This window comes from Myotis lucifugus, unplaced genomic scaffold, assembly GCF_000147115.1.
Source record: "Myotis lucifugus unplaced genomic scaffold, Myoluc2.0 scaffold_254, whole genome shotgun sequence".
Lineage (NCBI taxonomy): Eukaryota > Metazoa > Chordata > Mammalia > Chiroptera > Vespertilionidae > Myotis > Myotis lucifugus.
Window position 1 is genome coordinate 403420 of NW_005871302.1, and position 19559 is coordinate 422978.

Sequence of the window (19559 nt, forward strand, 5' to 3'; positions counted from 1 at the left end):
CGACCTGGCGTCGGTCTCCTAGCAACAGCGCTAAACGGCTGAACCGCTCTCTGCATCCGCACGCGCTAAAACCTCCCAGAGATTTCGGCCAGCAAAACCCCTCTACAACCCGCAAACTCCAGACCCTCCACTTCGGTTTACTTTTGTCTTCTGTCCCATTTCAGTAATTTGCCCTGAATCAACCCCTTTCCCTTGTCCCCCAAGTCTCTGAGCTTCTCTCTCTTCATACCACCCTGGATCCCGCCATCCCCAAGGGCTATCCAAACTCTGCTCTTCGTTCCAATCCGCCCCAGGCCAGCAGCCTTTAGATCATGCCTGGAGGTGAGTAGGGAGATGGGTGGTAGGTAGAACAGTTGGATAACAGTAGGGTCAGGCCTCCGAGAATAAGGAATTGTAACAATGGAACCGATCTTTTCACAGCTCAGCTTGCCGAGAGTCCAGAGAAAGGGGAAGTGTGCATTACCGAAGCCCTTATCACTAAGCGGAACTTGACCTTCCCTGAGGATGAGGATCTGTCAGAGAAGATGTGCGTGCAGGGAGAGATAAGGGTGCTGGAATATTGAAATCCCCCGGGAAGACCAGTCCCTTGAGCTGTACTGACTTGTCAGCTAATCTCTGTCCCTCTCTTACTCCACACATTCAATCAGTGGTAATGTCCAATTGATTTCCTCTCCTTCAAGATCATTCTATTTCTTTCCCACTCAACTGCCTTAGATAAAGCTGTCATCACCTCTCAAACTCCTAATTAGTCTCCCAAGACCCCAGTCCAGGCTCCCCCTACTGTTGCCAAAGTGATCCTTTTAAATGAGAATTCTGATCAGTCCCTCCATGATATAATCTTCCAAAATAAAATCTAAACACCTTATCATGAATTGACCTCTGCTGCCCATCCAGCCTTCTTTCTTGCCACTCTCCACAGGTGTGCAATTCCTCGAAGACCCCATGTTCTCACACCTCAGTGCCTTACTACTAAGAGTGGTCTGGTGCTGGGGAGAGGGGAGGGGGGCAGCCGCACCCACATCACCTGGGCGCTTGTTAGAAATGAAAAATCTCCGCCCCACCCCAGACCTACTGAATGAGAATCTGCATTTTTCACAAGACCCCCAGGGGATTTACGGGCACATTCAAGTTTGAGAAAGGCTGAATAAGCACATACTATTCTTTCTGTTTGAAATGCTTTCTCCTCACCCCCGTCTCACCTTCTTGGCTAATTCCTACTCATATGTCACTTAGCCATCCACTCCTCCTTAAAAATCTATTCCCCCCCCCCCATCTTCCCTGCTAAGAGACCACAGAAGTGTCTCTCTGTTACACCACCCCACTGACTGTTCTCCCAGGTTCCACACTATTGCTGAACTACAGACTGTCCGCCTGGACCGGGAGGGGATCACCACTATCAAGAATCTAGAGGGCCTCCAGAACCTTCACAGCCTCTATCTGCAAGCGGTAAATTCTTGCCCCCTCTCCTTCCTCTCCACTTGCTTCCTGTGGACCAAGTCTGTTTAATCTGAAAGGAGCCAACCAGGTCGCCTTGCCCACTCCCTGGAGTTCAGGCAGGCAGACCTTCATTGAAACTGTTCCCAGATGAAGCAGAGTCTCCTGGATGGAAAGACCAGTTTCCCAAAAGAGATCTTTTTTTTATTTTTATTGATTTTTTACAGAGAGGAAGGGAGAGAGAGAGATAGTTAGAAACATCGATGAGAGAGAAACATCGATCAGCTGCCTCCTGCACATCCCCCACTGGGGATGTGCCCGCAACCCAGGTACATGCCCTTGACCGGAATCGAACCTGGGACCTTTCAGTCCGCAGGCCGATGCTCTATCCACTGAGCCAAACCGGCTTCGGCCCAAAAGAGATCTTGAGCGTGTTCTTGAGTCCGTTTTTTTGTCAGACACTTCTGCTGCTCTAGTTCCTCTTGGTGTCGACCCTAAATCTTTCATGTTCTATAGCTCAAGCTCTTTTTCTGTTTTGAAGAAGAGGAAGGAGCCAAGAAGATTCCTCTGTGTCCTTCAGAAACTTGAAGGCTGGGGGTGGGGTGGGGGGAGTTTGACCTTCAGCCTCCCCCAGATTGAATATATCCAGCTCCCTGAACCTTTCCCCACAGAAACCATGCAAATCAAAGTAAGATATGTTCATTGCTCTCTTCATATATGCAAGCCCCCACCAAGACCCTTTCCATTTCCCCGAGTCCCCTTGGTTTCCTTCTCTGATTTCCAGGTCACTCTTTGGCTGTGGGGTGAGCAGGGTAAACCTTAATCAATTGTAGCCAGCCCCAAATTTACACCCTGAACCACCCACCTGGAGAAAGCAAGTCATCCCAAGGTTGTGACAAACAGTTCAGTGGCTGGGTCATCATCGTTCCCAGTTGCCAGATCTCCAGTTGCGAGAGTCGACATGGTCCTGGGGTTGTGTCCCTTTAAAGGGTCCCTCACCCAGCTGACCTCAGGTTGGTCCCCCACCTTGGTTTCTTCCTGCAGAATAAGATCCAGCGAATTGAGAACCTGGCCTGCGTCCCCACCTTACGGTATGGGGTGCCAGGGCTCAGGTGGGGGTGGGGTGGGGAACGAAGAAGGGGGAGGGTGAAGGGGAGGAAACCTGGGAACATCCCCAAAGAACTGGCTCAGATCTCTCCAAGCCTGGCTTCTTGTCAGCTGAGGACCCAGCACGCCTAGCTGTTTCCCTCACCCCAAAAGGCCATGTGTCCCCACTTGTCGTCCGGCTGCCTAGGCTGGGGCCGGAGCACCTCATGCCCTCTTCCTCTCCTGCAGCTGTTCTGTAATTCAGCTCTTTCTCTGAACCCCTCCCTTCCCCTGCAGCTTCCTGTCTCTGGCAGGAAACCGAATCCGGCAGGTGGAGAACCTCCGTGACCTCCCGTACCTCCAGTTTCTGGACCTTTCGGAGAACCTGATAGCAAAGCTGGAGCTGGGTAGGATGCCCTCACCCTGGCTCATGAAATAAGTCCCGTGCGGGGATGAAATAAGTCCGGTGCGGGGCCCTCCCTCCTCCCTGCCCCATCTCCCTGTGCCTGCGTTAACCGCGCACCCTCCAGGGGTCGGGCTGTGCAGAGGCAGTGGCTTTGGGCTGGAAGGTGGGTATGAGAACCTCATTCCCCCGACTCTGGTTCGAGCAGATGAATTTCCCCAGAGCCTTCTCATCCCTCAACCTGATTTGGAACAGCTGCACCCAACCAGGATGGCTACAGGTGAGGGCAACTGAAGGCGAGAAGGAAGGGGTGATGGCTTGAGCTCCTCCTCCCAACTCCACGGGGGCTCCCTCTCGGCCTGCACATCTGGAGTCTGGCCCATGGCCCCTTCCCCTCCCCCGCCCCAGCTCAAGTCAGCCCCTTTTTCCCTTTCACCCCCATCACTCCACAGGGAACCAGCCCTTAGCAATCTGGGGGCTTCCTGCTCCTGAGCCACCATCCTGCCCCGTGTGGGTGCTGTTGCTCTGTGCGCAGTGTCCCAGGCTCCACACGCAGGGGTGCCCTCCAGCCTAGCCTCTGCCTGCTGCCCTGCAGGAAGCTGGTGACAGGAGCCCTGCCCCTGCTCATGGACCTGGACAGGCAGCCCGTGTCGGAGCGCTGGGACTCGGATGAGGAGGACAGAGCCTCGGATGAAGAGTTCCCAGAGCTGAGTGGCCCGTTCCGCACAGAGCGAGGTGACCCTGCTTCCCAAGGCTCGCAGCCTCCCCAGAGCTCACCCCTGCCCTGGGGGGTCTGGGAAAGTAGCCCCAGGCCCATCTGGGCCAGAGGACAGTACAGCCAGGGCCAGATGTCAGCCTGGGCACACAGGTGACCCCTCCCCACCCCCCAGCCTCAGGCTCCTCCCGGTTGGGAATGGCAGTTTGCTCAGATCAGCCAGAGACCAGCTCCCTCACCCCGGGGCCTTCCTGCTGGGCCCGGGCTCCATCCGACACCGTGTCCTGGCCCTCACAGGCTTCCTCCAGGAGCTGGAGCAGGACATGAGCAGGCACAAGGCGCACAGGCAGCAGGCAGCCCAGGCGGAGCACCAGCTGAGGCTAGAGACCCAGCCCGTCCTCACGGAGCTGCCCCAGCTGCCCGGGAGGCCCATGGCTGGGGACCGCCCCTCCGCTGCCACTCCCCGGCCGGGGAAGGAGCCACCCCCGGAGCCTGCCTCCTTGCCACAAGCCTCCTCTGCCACCAAGAAGCTGTGCCCCCTGGTTTCCAGGGGCCCCCAAAGCACCGTGCAGGCAAGGAGGGGGGTCAGAGCAGCTCCGGCCCCCAAGGCCGCGCTGGCTGGGGCCCCCAGCACAACCAAAACCATGACCAGGAGAATCAAGAAGTGAAGTACAGCCCTCGGCTGTCAGCGAAGCCGCGGGAAGGAGGGCTGGACAAGAACAGGGGAGACCCCCTCCCAGAGCCCTCCTGTGGCGGGAGCCTGTCCCAATAAAGTGTCTCCAGGCCCTGAACGTGTCCACGTCACTGGGGGCAGCTCGAGGGAAAATCAGCAAAACACATAAGAAATAAAACATATTTATGAAGATGAGGCTGAGCCAGCCACTCAGAACAAGGGGCGTGGAGGACCTGCTCGGATCCCACTGCCCCCGGGGTCCAGGCCCACCCCCAGCCCCGAGTCCCAGGCCAGGCCCACCCCCAGGCCCCGCGCCCCAGGCCAGGCCAGGAGGAGCTGTGGAGCTCAGACGTATGCCTGGCTCTCCCGCTCCACAAAGGCCTGGAAGAGGCCACCCAGCTCCTGGGGGGGTGGGGCCCCGGCCAGCAGCCCCCTCACAGCCTCCAGGCCTTCCTGCTCCAGATCCCGCTGCTTCTGCCGCAGCTGCTGCCCCAGGTCCTGCCGGGAGAGGCAGAGGTGAGTCCCCGGCGCAGGCTTTGCCCCCCATGAAGGGGGACATGTCGTCTTTGGTCTCACGGAGCAGGAGGAAGGGACAAAGGCCCCGACATGCCCCTGGGCAGCTGGCTCTGAAGGGAGAGAGCCCTCTCCCCCCCCTGGAGCCTCTCCACTCCCAAGCCCCCCCTATTCCCAGAACCCAGCGGGCGTGGGGGCCATGAGTGGTCCCCCCAGAAGGCCCTGCTCCCTGGGGGTCACCTGCTCCCGCTCCATCAGCCCCAGGGCCTCCTGGTGTCCTCGGTAGAGAGCGTGCTGGCGATCCACCCGAGTCTGGAAGCGGGGCGCGGTCCGGACGGGGTCCTGTGCTCCAAAGGTGGGGGACAGCACCTGGGGGGCCTGGGCCGCCCCCGCCCCGAAGATGAAAGGTTTGAACACTGACCTGAGGGGGCGCAGATGGAGGGATGGAGGACGGCCACGTCCCTCGCGAACCCGGCCCCGCACACTCCGCCTCGGTCCCCAGCCCGGGCCGCACCTGGAAGGGTCTGGCGTGGCCGTGAGGAAGTGGACGCAGGGCCGCGAGGGGTCCCGGGGCAGGACGGACACCATGCTGGCCGTGGTGCGGAAGCCCCCGGAGTCCATGCAGATGCCCGTCTGCTGGTCCCTGAGGATGCCCATCATCGCCTCGGCCGTGATGCCCCCTGCCGAGCGGGACAGGGTCAGGGGCCCCCAAAGCTACGGGACGGGGGAGAGGCTGGCCGTCACCCCTTCACCCCGTCACCCTCTGACCTTGCAGCTGCTGCAGCAGCTCCCGCCCGGCCCGGAAGCGGGCCTTGGCCGCCTCCATGCGCACCGGCTGCTGCGTCAGCGAGAAGACCTGAGCGAAGTCGAAGGGGCCCCGGCCATCCCACCAGCCCTGGGCCTGGGCGTGGGCCCGAAGCGCCGGGTGTTCGGCTGAGATGTCGGTGCCGATGCTCAGCTGGTTGGAGATGTTGCGGGCGCCCTCTGCGGAGGAGAAGGGGGTGGGGGAGGGGGGGGCTCGTTCATGATTGAGCACCTACTCCAGGGATGGCGAACCTTTTGAGCTCGGCGTGCCAGCATTTTGAAAAACCCTAACTTAACGCTGGTGCCGTGTCACATCTAGAAATTTTTTGATCTTTGCAACCATAGTAAAACAAAGACTTATATTTTTGATATTTATTTTATATATTTAAATGCCATTGAACAAAGAAAAATCAACCAAAAAAATGAGTTCGCGTGTCACCTCTGACACGGGTGTCATAGGGTTCACCATCACTGAGTCCTACTCTGTGCCAGGCGCTCGGCTGGGCGCTGAGAGCACAATGGTGAAGAGGGAGACAGAACCATCACAGGAAGAACTGAGTCTGCCATCTGTGGTGAGTGTGGTGAAGAGGCACCCTCCCCAGAGCAGCCAGAGGGAAACCTGATATAAGGGGGAAACCTGACCATCAGGGAGTCCAGGAAGGCTCCTCGGAGGAAGCAGCAGGCTGGAGCACAAGAGGACTGAACCACGTGAAGGGGGAGGATAGGTTCCCCCTCGGGGCTCGTTTTCCATCTCTTTGGATGGCCCCACCACCCGAGAGGCCTGCGCCTGGATTGGCCCTTCCCTGCAGCCACCACCTTTCCCACCCCCTCCCAAGGCGGGCAAAGGCAGGCCCCAGCACCGGCCGCTCACCCTGGATCCTCTGTGCGGCCCACAGCCGCCCCGCCGTCTCCAGCACCCAGGCCTCGGTTCTGTCAGCCAGCAGGAAGGTGTTGTGGTAGCAGAACGGCGTGGGGTCCTCCCGGCAGCTGCCCCCCTGCCCATAGCGCTCCAGCAAGCCTGTGATCACGTGCACAGCCTCCTGGGCTGAGCTGCTGCGTTCTAAAGCCAGCCTGGCACAGAAAGAGGTCCGGGGGACAGGAGGGTGAAAGGCGGCGGAAGCTCCAGGGGACAGGCGGGTGATGGGGCACCGTGGCTGGTGGCGGGAGCTCCCGGGGACAGAAGAGGCCCAGGGAGGGTTGGTGTCAGGCCCGAGTCCCCTAGAAAACCTGCCAACACTGCAGCGATGCCGGTGGTTGTCAGGCTGCCTCTGAGGGGCCATGCAAAGGCCCAACACACAGTCTCGGAGACGTGCCCTGAGCCCACCACCTCTTCAATCAGAGCTGCTCCGCTTTCATTGGGTTAATAAATCGGGATGAGATTTCATTAGAAAGACGTTTCGCCTCTATTGATTCGGGGCCAGGGGAGGCCCAGAGGTGGCCACCTGGGAGAGCTTCCAACCAGATTGTGGAGATGGGGCCCGGGGAGGGAGGGGCAGGGCGGCCTCCTGGTGGTGACGCAGAAAGGAAGGGGCCCTTTGTGGACCAGGCTTGGAGGAGGGGAGGAAGGCCTGGGCCAGTCCTCGGTCCCCAGACTTCTGGTGTGTTGAGGGGACGAGGAAGGGCAGGGGCCGCACCTGAGTAGATCCATGCCCAGCAGGGCCTCCCCCTCCCCAACTGGCTCCTTGGTCCACACGGCCTCGTTGCCAATGCAGACGCCATGCTCGTTGGCGCCCATCTCCGCCCCCCACAGCCAGGAAGGGCGGCTTAGGATCACAGCATGGGTCTTCGCCACCTGCTCCACCTCGATGTAGGTGCACTGCAGGCCGGGGGGGGGGGGGGGGGGACGCGGAGAGAGGGAGAGTCCGATCAGAAAGGGGAAGGTTCCTACCAAGTGGCAGTCACCTTCCTCAGCCCTTAGAGCAGCGGTTCTCAACCTGTGGGTCGCGACCCCTTTGGCGGTCGAACGACCCTTTCACAGGGGTCGCCTAAGACCATCCTGCCTATCAGATATTTACATGACGATTCATAACAGTGGCAACATTACAGTTATGAAGTAGCAACGAAAATAATTTTATGGTTGGGGGTCACCACAACATGAGGAACTGTATTAACGGGTCGCGGCATTAGGAAGGTTGAGAACCACTGCCTTAGAGGAAGGCCATATTATTCCCATTTTACAGAGGAGGACAATGAGGACGACAGAGGCTAACTAATAGGCTAAGTCCAGGCTGGTAGATGTGAAGCTCATGCTCTTTCCACATCTGGAGGCCTCCCAGGTGTGGGGAGCAGAGAGGAGAAAGGTCTTGACTGAGAAGAAGGCCTACCTCTGCCACCACCCGGCGCCCCAGAGGCCTAACCCACCTGGAGCCAGCTGCCAGGGGCATGAGCGCCCGCCGGGACAAACACCACCTCCTGCACCTCATCCCGGGGCCGGTCTGAGTTCTTGGCAAAGATGACAGCTGGGATGGCCGAGGCCGGGGGCACCGAGACAAAGCAGTCACAGGAACATGGGGCGTCAGGGCTCCACGATGCCATCTGGGGAGATGGGGAGACGAGTGTGTCCCTCGTGTCTCCACTATCCCAGCCTGGAATCAGTGCTAGGGAGCCCCTCTCCCAACACGTGAAAACAGACACGCAGGGAAGGCAGTGCCGTCGGGTTCTGGACACCCCGCACCCCGCGCACACTCCATGAGCAATGTGACCCGGAGGCACCCACTCTCTCCCCACGCTCCAGGCTCAGGAATCAGCAGGCCAGCCCGCTCCTCGGGCCCTGCCCTTCTGAGAGTCCTGGCCCATCTCCCTTGTTGCCCTGAGCCTCTCCAAGTGTCCCACACCCCTCTTCTGTCCCCCCCTTCTGGCTTCCCAGTCGTGTGTGCTCCTCACCCTCTCTCCCTGCTCGATCCCCAGCTTAGTTCCGGGAGCCAGGGCCTCCATTTAGGGTCAGGTCTGCCCGTTGGACCGAGGTTCCCAGGTGACCTGGAAGGCCTTGCCCCCCGGGGCGGAGCTGGAACGGAGCGCCTGCAGTTCCTCGGTCTTCCACCAGGGTGCGCGCTAGCACCGCTTCTTGGGGAAGAGCGGCCTCCCTAGTCTGGCTTGGCTGCCTGCCCTTCCCCGCGCGCAGCTTTCAAGCAGGAAAAGGCTGAGAATCAGCCCGCAACTCCAGTAGGGTCACCGTGGGGAGCAGGAGCTGGGAGCGGAAAGGAGCCACGTGAAAAGAGAGGAAAGAAAAGCCGGGCGGGTTTATTAGAAAGCTGGGACTGCTGGGGCATCTGGAATTAAAGAACTTGTGCCCTGGTTTGAATTCCGAAGGCACGATCCCAGGCTGGTGCCCCACCCGCCAGTCCCTGGCTGATGTGGCTCAGTTGGTTGAGCTTTGTCCCATGCACCGAGAAGTCACTGGATCCATTTCCGGTGAGGGCACATGCCCAGGTTGTGGGCTCCATCCCCGGTGGGGGACATGCAGGAGCCAGCTGATGCCCCTTCCTCTCTCTGAAAAAAAAAAAATGTTTTTAAAAAGAAAGAAAAATTATTTTTTATTTTTAAAATATATTTTTATTGATTTCAGAGAGGAAGGGAGAGGGAGAGAGTGATAAAAACATAAATGATGAGAGAGAATCATTGATCGGCTGCCTCCTTCACGACCCACACTGGGGATCGAACCCAGGCATGTGCCCTGACCGGGAATCAAACTGTGACCTCCTGGTTCACAGGTCGAGGCTCAACCACTGAGACACACCGGCTGGGCGAAAAGGTATTTTTTTTTAAAAAAAAGAATGGCTCGGCCAGGAGATGTAGGGAACACATAAGTTAATGCCTTTTTGAAGGGCACCTATACATAAAACCCATCCAACCCCCCAAAAAATGATTCTGCTCCCCCCCCCCAAAGTGCTTTGAAAGAAAATTTGGAAATTTCTACTCCAAAGATATGGTGTCTTTACACACAATGAAGCTGAAACAGGAGAAATCTTGAGTGTTCTGCTTGCTGGGTCATTTTCCTCTATAAGCGATCTCCATCATATCCAGCATTTAAGCGAATGCATCTCACACCGTTTTGCTCTGTGAAGTCCTTCAGGAATGGGGGAGACACTACAGATGGTCTATTTCTCCCACACCCACCAGCCACACAATCAGGGCTGCTGCTCCATCGGTTACTCCTAGAGTGGGAATGAAGGCAGAGGCTGAGGCTTTTCCCGGAGGCAGGCTGTAGGCGGGTGTGCTTGGTGATGGCTGGAGGAGACCTGGCAGATAAGGCTGTTGGGGGCCTGAAACCTGAGATGTTTCCTAAATGCCTTCAGGTATCCCAAGAAGATGCCCGTGTCTCCAGGAAGGGGACTGCCACTTGAACAGAAGAGTGGCCTAGAAGCTGGGCTGGAGTAGGGAGGAGCATACCTGGAACTCTGCAGACTGGCATCTGATCTTGCTTTTGTGGGGTCACTTTGGGCAGGTCTCTTACCCTGCGAGGGCCTCCGTGGTTCTCAACCACAGGTGGGGAGAGGGAGGGTTAATTTTTTTATTTGTATTTATTGATTGATATTAGAGAGAGGAAGGGGGAGAGAGAAAGATCGACTTGTTGTTCCACTTATTCATTCATTCATTGACTTTTGTTTGTGTCCAAACTGGGGATTGAACCTGCAACCTTGGTGTATCAGGACGACACTCCAACCAACTGAGCTACCCAGCCAGGGTGGCTATTTTTCAGCCACACATCTCCCACTGCACAACACGACACTTTAATTCTCTGCTATCAAAGTGTCGGCAGACTGCCAGCATCAGCATCATCTGACAGCTTGTGAAAATTGTCGAGTCTTGGGCCCCACCTCAGACCTACTGCATCAGAAGCTGTACGTTCACCAGACTTCAGGTATGAAGTCTGAGAAGTGCTGCTCTCATACAGCCCCAAGGGGCATACCTGGGTGGGGTTTGGGGAAGGAAATCGCGGTATCTTGAAAAAGTCCACGGGTGATCCGAATAGTCTACTGATTGGGAACAGCAGGACTGTTTAGTTCCTGAGATTCTTTTCAAACCTGAGCAGCCAGGCTTCCTGGGCTGACGTGGAGGTGAAGGCTGCTTCGGGTGCAGCGTCAGGGAGGGGTGGTAAGGTTGCCATTGCGTGGCATTCCAGAAACAAACTTCAAGGCTGTGGGCTAACAGGAGCGCCCAAGCGGCCCGCCGGAAAGCTGGTTCACCGTCTGCACGTCCCCAGCTTCCCGCTAGGGGGCAGGCACAGGCAGGAGGAGACGCGGAGTCGGCGCGGCACAGCCCCAGGCGGCAGTTCCCAGGCTGCCTGCTCCTGTCACTTTCCATTCCAGATTTCACTCACCCACCTCGGAATTCCACTCCCACGTCCTAGGAGAGGAGCTGGCGGCTCAGAGAAGTCGCCCAGAGGGTCAGTCCAGATGTTCTGATTTCCCTCCCGCCCAGCTCCTCCGGGATCGTCCTGCCAGGGGCTCCTGACCTGAAAGGTCAGAGGTGGCCAGCCTTGGGCTCCATCAGGGGGGGCCAGGCCAGCCAGGCAGCATTGCTGTCAAGGCAAACGAGCCGAGGGAGCGTCAGAGCCCCACCAAAGGCCCCCGCTAAGAATGCAGGTCAGCGGGAGGAGCTGCACGGGGAGGAGGGGCAGCCAGCCCTGCCCAGACAGGCCCAGCCGGCCCCACAGCTGCCCTCCTGTCCCCGGGGACAGCGGGGACAGCGCTGGGGGGACAGGAGAGGACTCACCAGGTTCCTGGGGTCTAACTCCCCCAGAACCAGGAGGACAAAAGAGCACCCCAAGGAGTGGGGTGGGCATGAGGTCACAGGAAAACACACCTGTTTCTTGTCCTCCGAGACGTCTAACGCAGCAGCAGATGGGAACAAACTTTTGCCCCCCCAAACACCAGTGTGGTTTCCTGTCTGACCCCCACCCCAAGGTGGATTTTGTGAGCCCAGACCCAAACCTGTGATAGGATGGGCCAACCTGGGTACTAGATTTAGTTCTGAAAAATTGGATTAGGGTTAGAGCGGGGGGAAATAGAAATCCCACTAGATAAAAAAGAATAATTTTGGCACACACAAAAAAAGTGAGGATGGGAAGGTGAAAAAACACAATAATCTGCCCAGCCGGTATGGCTCAGTGGTTGAGTATCAACCTATGAACTAGGAGGTCACGGTTCAATCCCCAGTCAGGGCATATGCCTGGATTGAGGGCTGGATCCTCAGTGTGGGGTGTGCAGGAGGCAGCCGATCAGTGATTCGTTCTCATCATTGATGGTTTGTTCTCTCTCCCTCCCTCTCCCTTCTTCTCTGAAAACAATAAAAAATATATATATTTAAAAAAAGAACACAATAATCTATCTGCCCCCTTGGAGCCCAAAACTGATCCTTCATCCACCTTCCTGGCTTTGGGGCTCTGGAGTTGAGGTTTTATACTCATTTGACATTAATAGGCACCAACTACATGCCAGGCATTGGGCAGCCTGGGAAAGTGTGCACAGATGGGCAGTTCTGCATATCCGAAGGCGCCCCGTGGGTCCGGCGAGGGCGCATTCGTGCACAGCGTGGTTGTGTAACTGGCAGGTCTCTATCTGGGAGTTGCAGCAGGAGCCTTTCCCTCATACCTTCCAGCTGGGCGGGAGCCCATCAGATATCTTGGCTGCCTTTCATCGCCTTGTTCCTGATAGGGATCATCCTGGGTGAAGAAATCGCTGTCAGTCACCCCCACCTCACTCACAGCCAGAAGGACCGACTGACACACACACCCCCGTGTGGGGTGAGGGTGCCAAGAGGCTGGCGGTCTCTGGGAAGGCAGGGAACCAGCAGCGTTCTTGGCAGGGGAGGGGAAAGAGGGGGCTTGTGTGTGGAGGAGGAAGGAAACATCTAGAACTTCCTCATCTGCACAGGTTCCACCGGGGAGGGACAGCCGGCAGAACTATCAACCCAGTGGGAGCTCCTCCCTCCTGAACCAGCCACCTCCAGGGCAGGATCGGACCCTTCCATCAGCCCAGCTCTGCCCCAAACACAGGGGGAGAGGTGAGGCCGCCCAGGGCTGTGAGATCAAAGAGCAGTGTCCACCCCACCCTGCAGCAGCCTGGTCCTCACGGCTGCGGGACACGGAGTCCAGGAGGAAACGGACCGCCAGGGCGAGAAGACAAATGAAGCAATGATGTGGTTGATGACTTTATTACGGCATAAAAAACACAGGCTGTTTCTTCCTCTTCTCCCTCCCCCCCAACAAAGTGGGTTCACAGCAGTTAATAAAGAAAAAAAATCCTACATTTCTCCTCTAGGGGGCTGCCTAGAAGGGGGCAGACAGAAAACCTAACCAAAGCCCTCACCGGACACCTCAGAGCTGGGGGCCTCCACAAGGGGAACAGCCCTGTCCCCCCACCACCACCACTCATTCGGGAGTTCCCCTTGGAATGGTCACTGGGAACAGCTGTCCTGGTAGCACAGGGAGGTGGCGGCTGGTTTCGATGGGTGGAGGAGAAAGGCATCTCACACCCACGTGCCCTCCCTTTCTCCCCCTCTCTCCTCCTGGCCAGGCAACCTGCAGGCACTGCCAACTCTCTCCTGCCCCCAAGCCTCTCGGCAAGGAAAGGGACCTCTGGCGGGGTCAGCAGGAGGTCGGGATCAGAGGGAACAGAAAGAAAGAACATTATTTCTTAAACTACCCCGGGCCCATGAGTCCCGCTGGGAGAGTCACCCAATCCCTTGTAAGGACTCCCTTCTACACACACACAGATTCCCACCCAGATCCCAGCCCCATTTCCCTTTGAGCTCCTTGGACCGGGCTCCAGCATCCCCAAGGGAGGAAGAGACACGGTAGGCCTAAAGCCCAGGACCTTGGACGGGGTGAACAAGGTAGGGTCTCCCTTGGCTGGAGACCACAGGCTCAGTAGAGAAACACACACACACACACACACACACACACACACACACTCACACACTCACGTACACATACACACAACATGCACAAACACATGCCCTAATATTAAATAAAATACCCTTTGCTTATAACTTAAAAATCAATACACAACTAATCCTCCAAAAAGGCTCTGGGTGGAAAGAGGGGAGGTCGGGGCGGGGGGGGAGGAGGAACCTTACAGCCTCCATATCAAGCCTGGGAAAGCCCACTAGCTCCACACTTCCCTCATCGCCTCCCTCCCCTTTGCCTCTGCTGGACTCCTCCCTCCCTTCCCACTCGGGGATCACAACCAGAAGGTATTTCTAGCATCTAAAGAAGGAAAGGGGACAGCTTCCTAGACATCACAGAAGGCAGCCCCTTCCAGTGGGAGAGCCACTGCCTCCCACGGACAGGGATGGGAGCCTCCCATCACACCTTCTACAGGAGGGGCCTGGGAACTGCTGGGGGTCCCTCTGCTGGGGCACCCCACCGAACCCCAACAAGCCCGGTAACCCTGTCCCTTCCATCCCCAGGGGGGAAGGCGGCCGATGGGGCACCTAGGAGGAGGAACTACATTAATTCTAGAGCGGGGGCTTCTGGCTGCCTGGAAAGCTCACATGGGGTGGGGCTGGGGGGGACGGATGGGGAATGGGGACGACTGAACTTTACTTTTCATCAAGACCGAGAGTAAGGACCGAATCCGAGCTTGGAGCGGAAGGGGTTTGTTTCCTCCATTCCCCCGTTCAATTGCTTCCTCTCGTCTTAGAAGGGGCCCTCCTTGCCCAGGCCCCACCTCTATCCGGCTCTCTGCTCCACCCCGCAGTTAGGGCTGGGAAGCTGTCCCGGATTCTGGCCCTCTGCCCCCTTCCTTCATGGCTCCATCAGGCTGGGTCTGGGAGGGTTAACAAGGAGGCGCCTCAAAGGAGTTATTTTTACAGCAACAGCCTCCTCGCCTGATGGAGACCCCGCCCTGAAGGGGACCCCCGGCCTCCCCTACCCCATCGCAGCTCTCCCTCCGGAAACCCTAGGGAGAGAACCAGGAGGGGATGAAAGGGGCCAGGCCACGGGGCGGATCCGGAGGCGCTTTTATGTCCCGGTTCCCAGGCGCTAAGGACGCGTCCGGACAGGTCCCCCCAGCGCAGGGGCGGCCCCCCTCCTCTATGTTCCCGGGATGCCCGTCTTCTCCGGCGGGCCCCCTCCGCCCTGCAGCCGCGGTGGGGACACCCCACCGCATCCCTCCAGCTGGGGGACGTGAGGAAACAGCGAGGAAACCGAGAACAGTGGGGCCTGCGCAGCTCCCCCCACACACACACCCGGCCAGCCAAACAGGCAAACGCGTCCTGTCCAGCCACAGAGACTAAAGCACCCCTAGTGTCCCCTCTCCCCGACCCCACACCGCTTCCACCCCTCGCAATAAATAACCACCTGCTCCTCGCTCAAGCCGCCCCGGGACACCAGGCCAGGGGGTTCTCTTCTGATGCCCGGGGGGGCCGCGGGGAGGCGGTGGGAGGAGCTCAGTTGGAGGGAGCTCCGCCGCCCTCCGCCTCCCGCTTGCCTTTGCCCCCCGGGGGCTCCACCGCGCCGCCAGCCTTGCCCTCGCCCGCGGCCGCCCCCCGCCGCCTCCTCCTTGGCGCCCTCGTGGGTTTTCATGTGCTTGGCCAGGTGGTCGCTGCGCATGAAGACGCGGCTGCAGACGGCGCAGGGGAACTTCTTGGTGCCCGTGTGGGTCTGGAGGTGGCGCTGCAGCTCGTCGGAGCGCGTGAAGCGCTTGCCGCAGAACAGCCAGTTGCACACGAAGGGCCGGTCGCCGCTGTGCCAGCGCAGGTGCGCCTTCAGGTGCGACGTCTTGGCGTAGGCTTTGCCGCAGCCGGGGATGTGGCAATTGTGCAAATGCTTCTTCTTGCCCCCGTCGGGCCCGCACGCAGCCCCCAGTCGCTCCGCCTCCAGGCAGTTGGGGCAGCGGCACACGGTCTGACCTGAGCTGCGGGGCACGGACCGCCGGGAGCCTTTGGGCCGCGTCGCCCCGTCCAGACCGGAATCCAGCCCCTGGGACTCCGGCGCCACCGCTTCTAAGGCCTTGGCCCCGTCGGGGGGCCCCAGGAGGTGCTGCCCTCCGGCGGCTGGGAGGAGGTGGTGTGGGTGTGGGTGGGGCGGCGGGGCGCAGAGCTGATGGTCTCCAACGTAGCCCCCCAGGCCGGCCTGCAGCGCCCCCGGGTGGCCAGGGGAGGTCAGCGCGCCCTGCGTGTGGGGGAGGTCCATCCAGGTGGCCCCCGCATGAAGGTCCCACCAGGAGCCATCCTCGGTGCCCGGGTGCGTCGGCCGGAACCACGACTCGTAATGGTGGGACATGTCTGGCTGCAGGAGCTTGGAAAAGGGTCCCGGGGCCAAGGGGTTGTCGCTTTCCAGGTCCTCACAGGTTACGCGGGAGGAGGCCCCCGGGAGCTCATAGCCCTGCGAGAAGTCCACCTCGGGGCCCAGCGGGAGGCTCTGCAGCTCTCCAGGCTGCAGCGGGGAGGGGTAGTCCCCCGCCTCCGGGCTCGTGTGGCCCTGGTATGTCTGGAGGGGCTGCAGGTCGAGGCGCGGAGGGGAGGCGTGGGGCGCGTCCGTGTGCTGGCTGCCCAGAGAGCCGCAGACAGCGGTTAGCATTGCCGGGGTGCGGGATGCGGTGGGGGACAGGGACGGTCAGGGGCTCCTCAGGTGAGACCTAAAGGAGGCAAAGGAGAGGTGAAGTGAGCAAAATCACCAGCGCGCCTTCAGTCCCAACCTAGTCCCCTCCCTGCGAAGTGCCCCTCCCTCCCTCTCCACGCCCCCAGGTGAAAAAGAGAAACGCCCCTCAGGTTGGGGGATTAAAGATCAGTTAAGAGCATTTGAGAGAACTAGGAAGACTTGAGGGTGTGAAGGTCTCGGCCAAGGGCAGAGGAGGATGGAAGTCTCCCTTCCCCTACGTTCTCTCTCCTAGAGGACCCAGCTTATCCTGGGAGTTGGGCTGGTCCCCGGCTGGTAGGGAGGATACTCCTACAGGACAGTGCTCACACCGGCCGACCCCAGCTGCCCCCTGCAGACCTGCTGCCAGCCCAAGTGGAGGATCTAGCCCCATCGCAGCTTTCCCACTTTAACTCAGGATACAGGTGGGGAGAGGGAGGTGGCCTGTTTCTGAAACCCAAAGCTTGAGGTTATCTGACTTCCCAAAGCCCAAAGCAGATTCTGGGATTTTGGAAAAGAAAAAAAAACAACAACCTGAATTCCATCTCTAAGGCATGTTCCTTGAGGAAGAGCATTTCACTGCCCAACCTCATTCTCCCCAGCTCCATGCCTGGCCCTCACGCTTTCCCTCCGGCAAGGACTTCACCTCCCTGGGGTTCAGTGCAGTGAAAGTTAAGCCCCCTCCCCGGTCCTGACCCACACTGGTGCCAGCCCGCTCTCTCCGGCTGCACTGGTGCCAGCCCGCTCTCTCCGGCTGCTACCCATGCCCTCCTGCCGTGGAGCGGAGACCCAGATGTGAAGCGGGGAGGCGTGAAGAGTTGACCATCAAGCTCACTCCTGCCCTAGCCAGTTTGGCTCAGTGAATAGAGCCTGGGCCAATAGAGCCTGGGCCTGTGGACTGCTGGGTCCCGGGTTCCATTCCGGTCAAGGGCATATGCCCCAGTTGCAGGTGTGCAGGAGGCAGCGGGTCAATGATTCTCTCTCATCATTGATGTTTCTAACTCTCCCTATCCCTTCCGCTCTGAAATCAATAACAATATCCTTAATATATATATATTAAAAAACAACAAGAAAAAAGGGAAATATGAAAAATAAAATAAAAAACAAAAGGCCGACACTCCTTAAGGGATGCAGGGTCGGAGTGGGGGAAAGCAGAATCACAAAAATTAAGAGGAAGCCTTGCCCAAAGGGTTTTTAATAACGGGTGTATTCTAGGCGTGGATCATTTTTATTTTATTTATTTTTTTAAAGAATAAAACTAGTAAGTTCTTTACTTCAAATAACTAAGAAGCTAATTTAATCATTTTTAAAAATGAGCTTCAAAGGAATCGAACCTTCTACCTTCTGGTGTATGGGATGATGCTCCAACTAACTGAGCTACACTGGCCAAGGCTAGGCATGGATCATTTATAGGAGTCCCACAGATAATTCTAATATGCAGCCAAATGTTGAGAACTACCGCTCAGACTAACACTCTTGAAAAAGAGGAAACTGAGGCAGTATTTGGAGAAGTGACTTGAACAAAGACATTCATTTATTCATTCAATCAACAGCTATGGCCCTAGCCAGTTTGGCTCAGTGGATAGGGCGTCAACCTGCGGATTGAAGGGTCCCAGGTTTGATTCCAGTCAAGGGCATATACCTCCGTTGCAGGCTCAATCCCCAGCCCTGGTCCGGGTGCTTGCGGGAGGCAACCAATCGATGTGTCTCTCTCACATCAATGTTTCTCTCTCTGTCTCTCCCTCTCCCTTCCACTCTCTCTAAAAAAAGCAATGAAAAAATGTCCTCTGGTGAGGACTGAAACACACACACACCCACAAAGTATGTACTGTATGTGTCTCTGTGAACCAGGTCTCTCCACTCTCCCTGAACCACTGGGAACCTGAAGACCTGCACCCCTTTCTTGACCATCTATCTGTGAGTTGAAGGTCCCCCTCTTCTCACCATCTCTCCCTAAGGCTCGGGAGCCCCAGGTGTGGGGTTCCTATCTGATTGGCAGAGGAGGCGCTCTGGTTTCGGGCAGGGACTTTCCACGGCGGGGCTCAGCTGACCTTACTACCTCCTGCCTCTGGGAGCAGGGAGGTGGCCGCAGGAGTCTGGCAGAGGGAGAGGGAGAGGGGCTGGGGCGCCTACTCAGGCTCCGGCGGCCTCACCACAAGAAAGGAACCGGGTGAAGCTGCAGGAGTGCAGCCTCAGGCCCAGGCGGGGCAGCCCAGGAGGGGCTGGGCGGGAGCAGTGAGGCCGGGGACCCTAATAGCTTTTGGCGCCTGGGAACGGCCCCAAAGGCGAGGGGGTGGGGAGGCTAACGACCCAGGCTCCACAGGGCGGCCCCTCCCGACCCAGGGCAGGCAGCCCAAGCCCGGGATGCACGGCCTGCCAGCGAGGCTTCGGGGTGGGAGACCGCAGGACGCACAGTCCCGGCTTCGCGCTCCCCAACGGGGGAAGGCGGCTAGGGACACCCGATCCCCTCTCCCCCGCTGCCTCTCGGATCACCGGCGCTCCGGTGGTCGGTCGGACTTCCCTACTCCCCGTCCTTAAGGTTCAAGTCCTCCGGTTGTCCCAGTCGCTCCAGTTTCCCCAGTTTCCAGTCTCCTCGGTCCCTCCAGTCTCTCCCGTCCGCCCAGTTTTCTCTCCGCTGGGGCTCTGAGCCCCTCGGATTCTGCTCCCCCGAAGCCCTGGGGGCGCGTTCCGGGCACGTCTTTCCGAGAGGACCCCGGGAGCGCGCACCCCTCGCCGCCCCGACCCGGGCTCCTACCTCGAGGCTGCGCTCGGACTCCGGGCACGGCTGGCGGACGCGCTACCGACGGGCGCTCCAGGGCCCGGTGCGCCGGCGGCTCTCCAGCGGCGAGGGGCAGCGGCCAAGGGCGAGCAGGGGCCGCGACCCAAGCCGGCGGAGGAGGGGCGGAGGGCGGGCGGGAGCCAGCTAGCGAGCGAGCGAGCGAGCGAGGCCAGCTCCGCCCGTGACTCACCCGCGCGCTCTGCCTTCATCCCGGGCTCCGCGCTCCTTTTTCCCCGAAATCGCAGCCCCGCCCACCTCACCTGCGGCCGCCTTAACCCTTGCGGGCTCGGCGGGACGGGAGGCTCGGCTGGGCCGGGCCCGCGAGGAGGGGGCGGGCAGGGAATGGGGGAGGGATCGCTATCTAGGTCGCCTCCCGCCACCTCCCTCGCTCCTCCTCATCCCTCCAGGTCTCGGGCCAGGGGCCCGGGCGGAGTGTCTCCCGGGTTCCAAGACCCGCCCCGCGGGGAAGAAAGCTGCCCCGGAGCTGGTTTGGTTGGGCTGGGGACGCAGGACTCGCTCCGACCCTGGGGGGGTGGGGGGGACCAGAGAGGGGGCGGGCCCTGGGGTGAT

General features: G+C 59.0%; 3 protein-coding genes across 5 annotated transcripts; 1 reads left to right on the plus strand and 2 right to left on the minus strand.

The window, feature by feature from the left end:
* Positions 1 to 4: 4 nt before the first annotated feature.
* Positions 5 to 4306, plus strand: LRRC46 (leucine rich repeat containing 46). The gene is given in 10 exon segments (XM_006098909.3): positions 5 to 321; positions 421 to 526; positions 1338 to 1446; positions 2479 to 2525; positions 2818 to 2927; positions 3132 to 3157; positions 3159 to 3185; positions 3187 to 3203; positions 3519 to 3658; positions 3936 to 4306. Coding segments are annotated over 10 exon segments (963 nt in total). The 5' UTR covers positions 5 to 311.
* A 326-nt stretch (positions 4307 to 4632) lies between these two features.
* Positions 4633 to 8592, minus strand: SCRN2 (secernin 2). Of its 3 annotated transcripts, XM_006098911.3 has the most exons (8): positions 8512 to 8592; positions 7990 to 8163; positions 7263 to 7444; positions 6500 to 6699; positions 5593 to 5808; positions 5339 to 5504; positions 5065 to 5245; positions 4633 to 4809 (listed from the first exon to the last, which is right to left on the minus strand). In XM_006098911.3, exons 1-8 carry the CDS (start codon positions 8560 to 8562, stop codon positions 4657 to 4659), a joined length of 1323 nt encoding a protein of 440 aa, XP_006098973.2. In that variant the 5' UTR covers positions 8563 to 8592; the 3' UTR covers positions 4633 to 4656. The 3 variants fall into 3 exon arrangements, with proteins under 3 accessions (XP_006098973.2, XP_014319966.1, XP_023618383.1); XM_014464480.2 differs by having other exon boundaries at positions 4650 to 4809; positions 5065 to 5504; XM_023762615.1 differs by having other exon boundaries at positions 4674 to 5504.
* Positions 8593 to 14881: 6289 nt separating this feature from the next.
* On the minus strand, positions 14882 to 19323 carry SP6 (Sp6 transcription factor). Its single transcript, XM_006098912.3, is given in 3 exon segments — positions 14882 to 15120; positions 15122 to 16211; positions 18966 to 19323. Coding segments are annotated over 2 exon segments (1131 nt in total). The 5' UTR covers positions 16154 to 16211; positions 18966 to 19323; the 3' UTR covers positions 14882 to 15021.
* Between the last annotated feature and the right edge of the window lie 236 nt (positions 19324 to 19559).

Excerpts from the sequence above, each read along its gene's own strand:
- SCRN2 (XM_014464480.2), bottom strand. The coding sequence starts at position 8,562 with ATGGAGGCCCTGGCTCCCGGAACTAAGCTGGGGATCGAGCAGGGAGAG. Across the intron at positions 6,700-7,262 it reads CTGGGCATGGATCTACTCAG|GCTGGCTTTAGAACGCAGCA; the intron begins GTGCGGCCCCTG and ends TTTCTGTGCCAG. Across the intron at positions 5,505-5,592 it reads GCTGCTGCAGCAGCTGCAAG|GGGGCATCACGGCCGAGGCG; the intron begins GTCAGAGGGTGA and ends CCCGCTCGGCAG.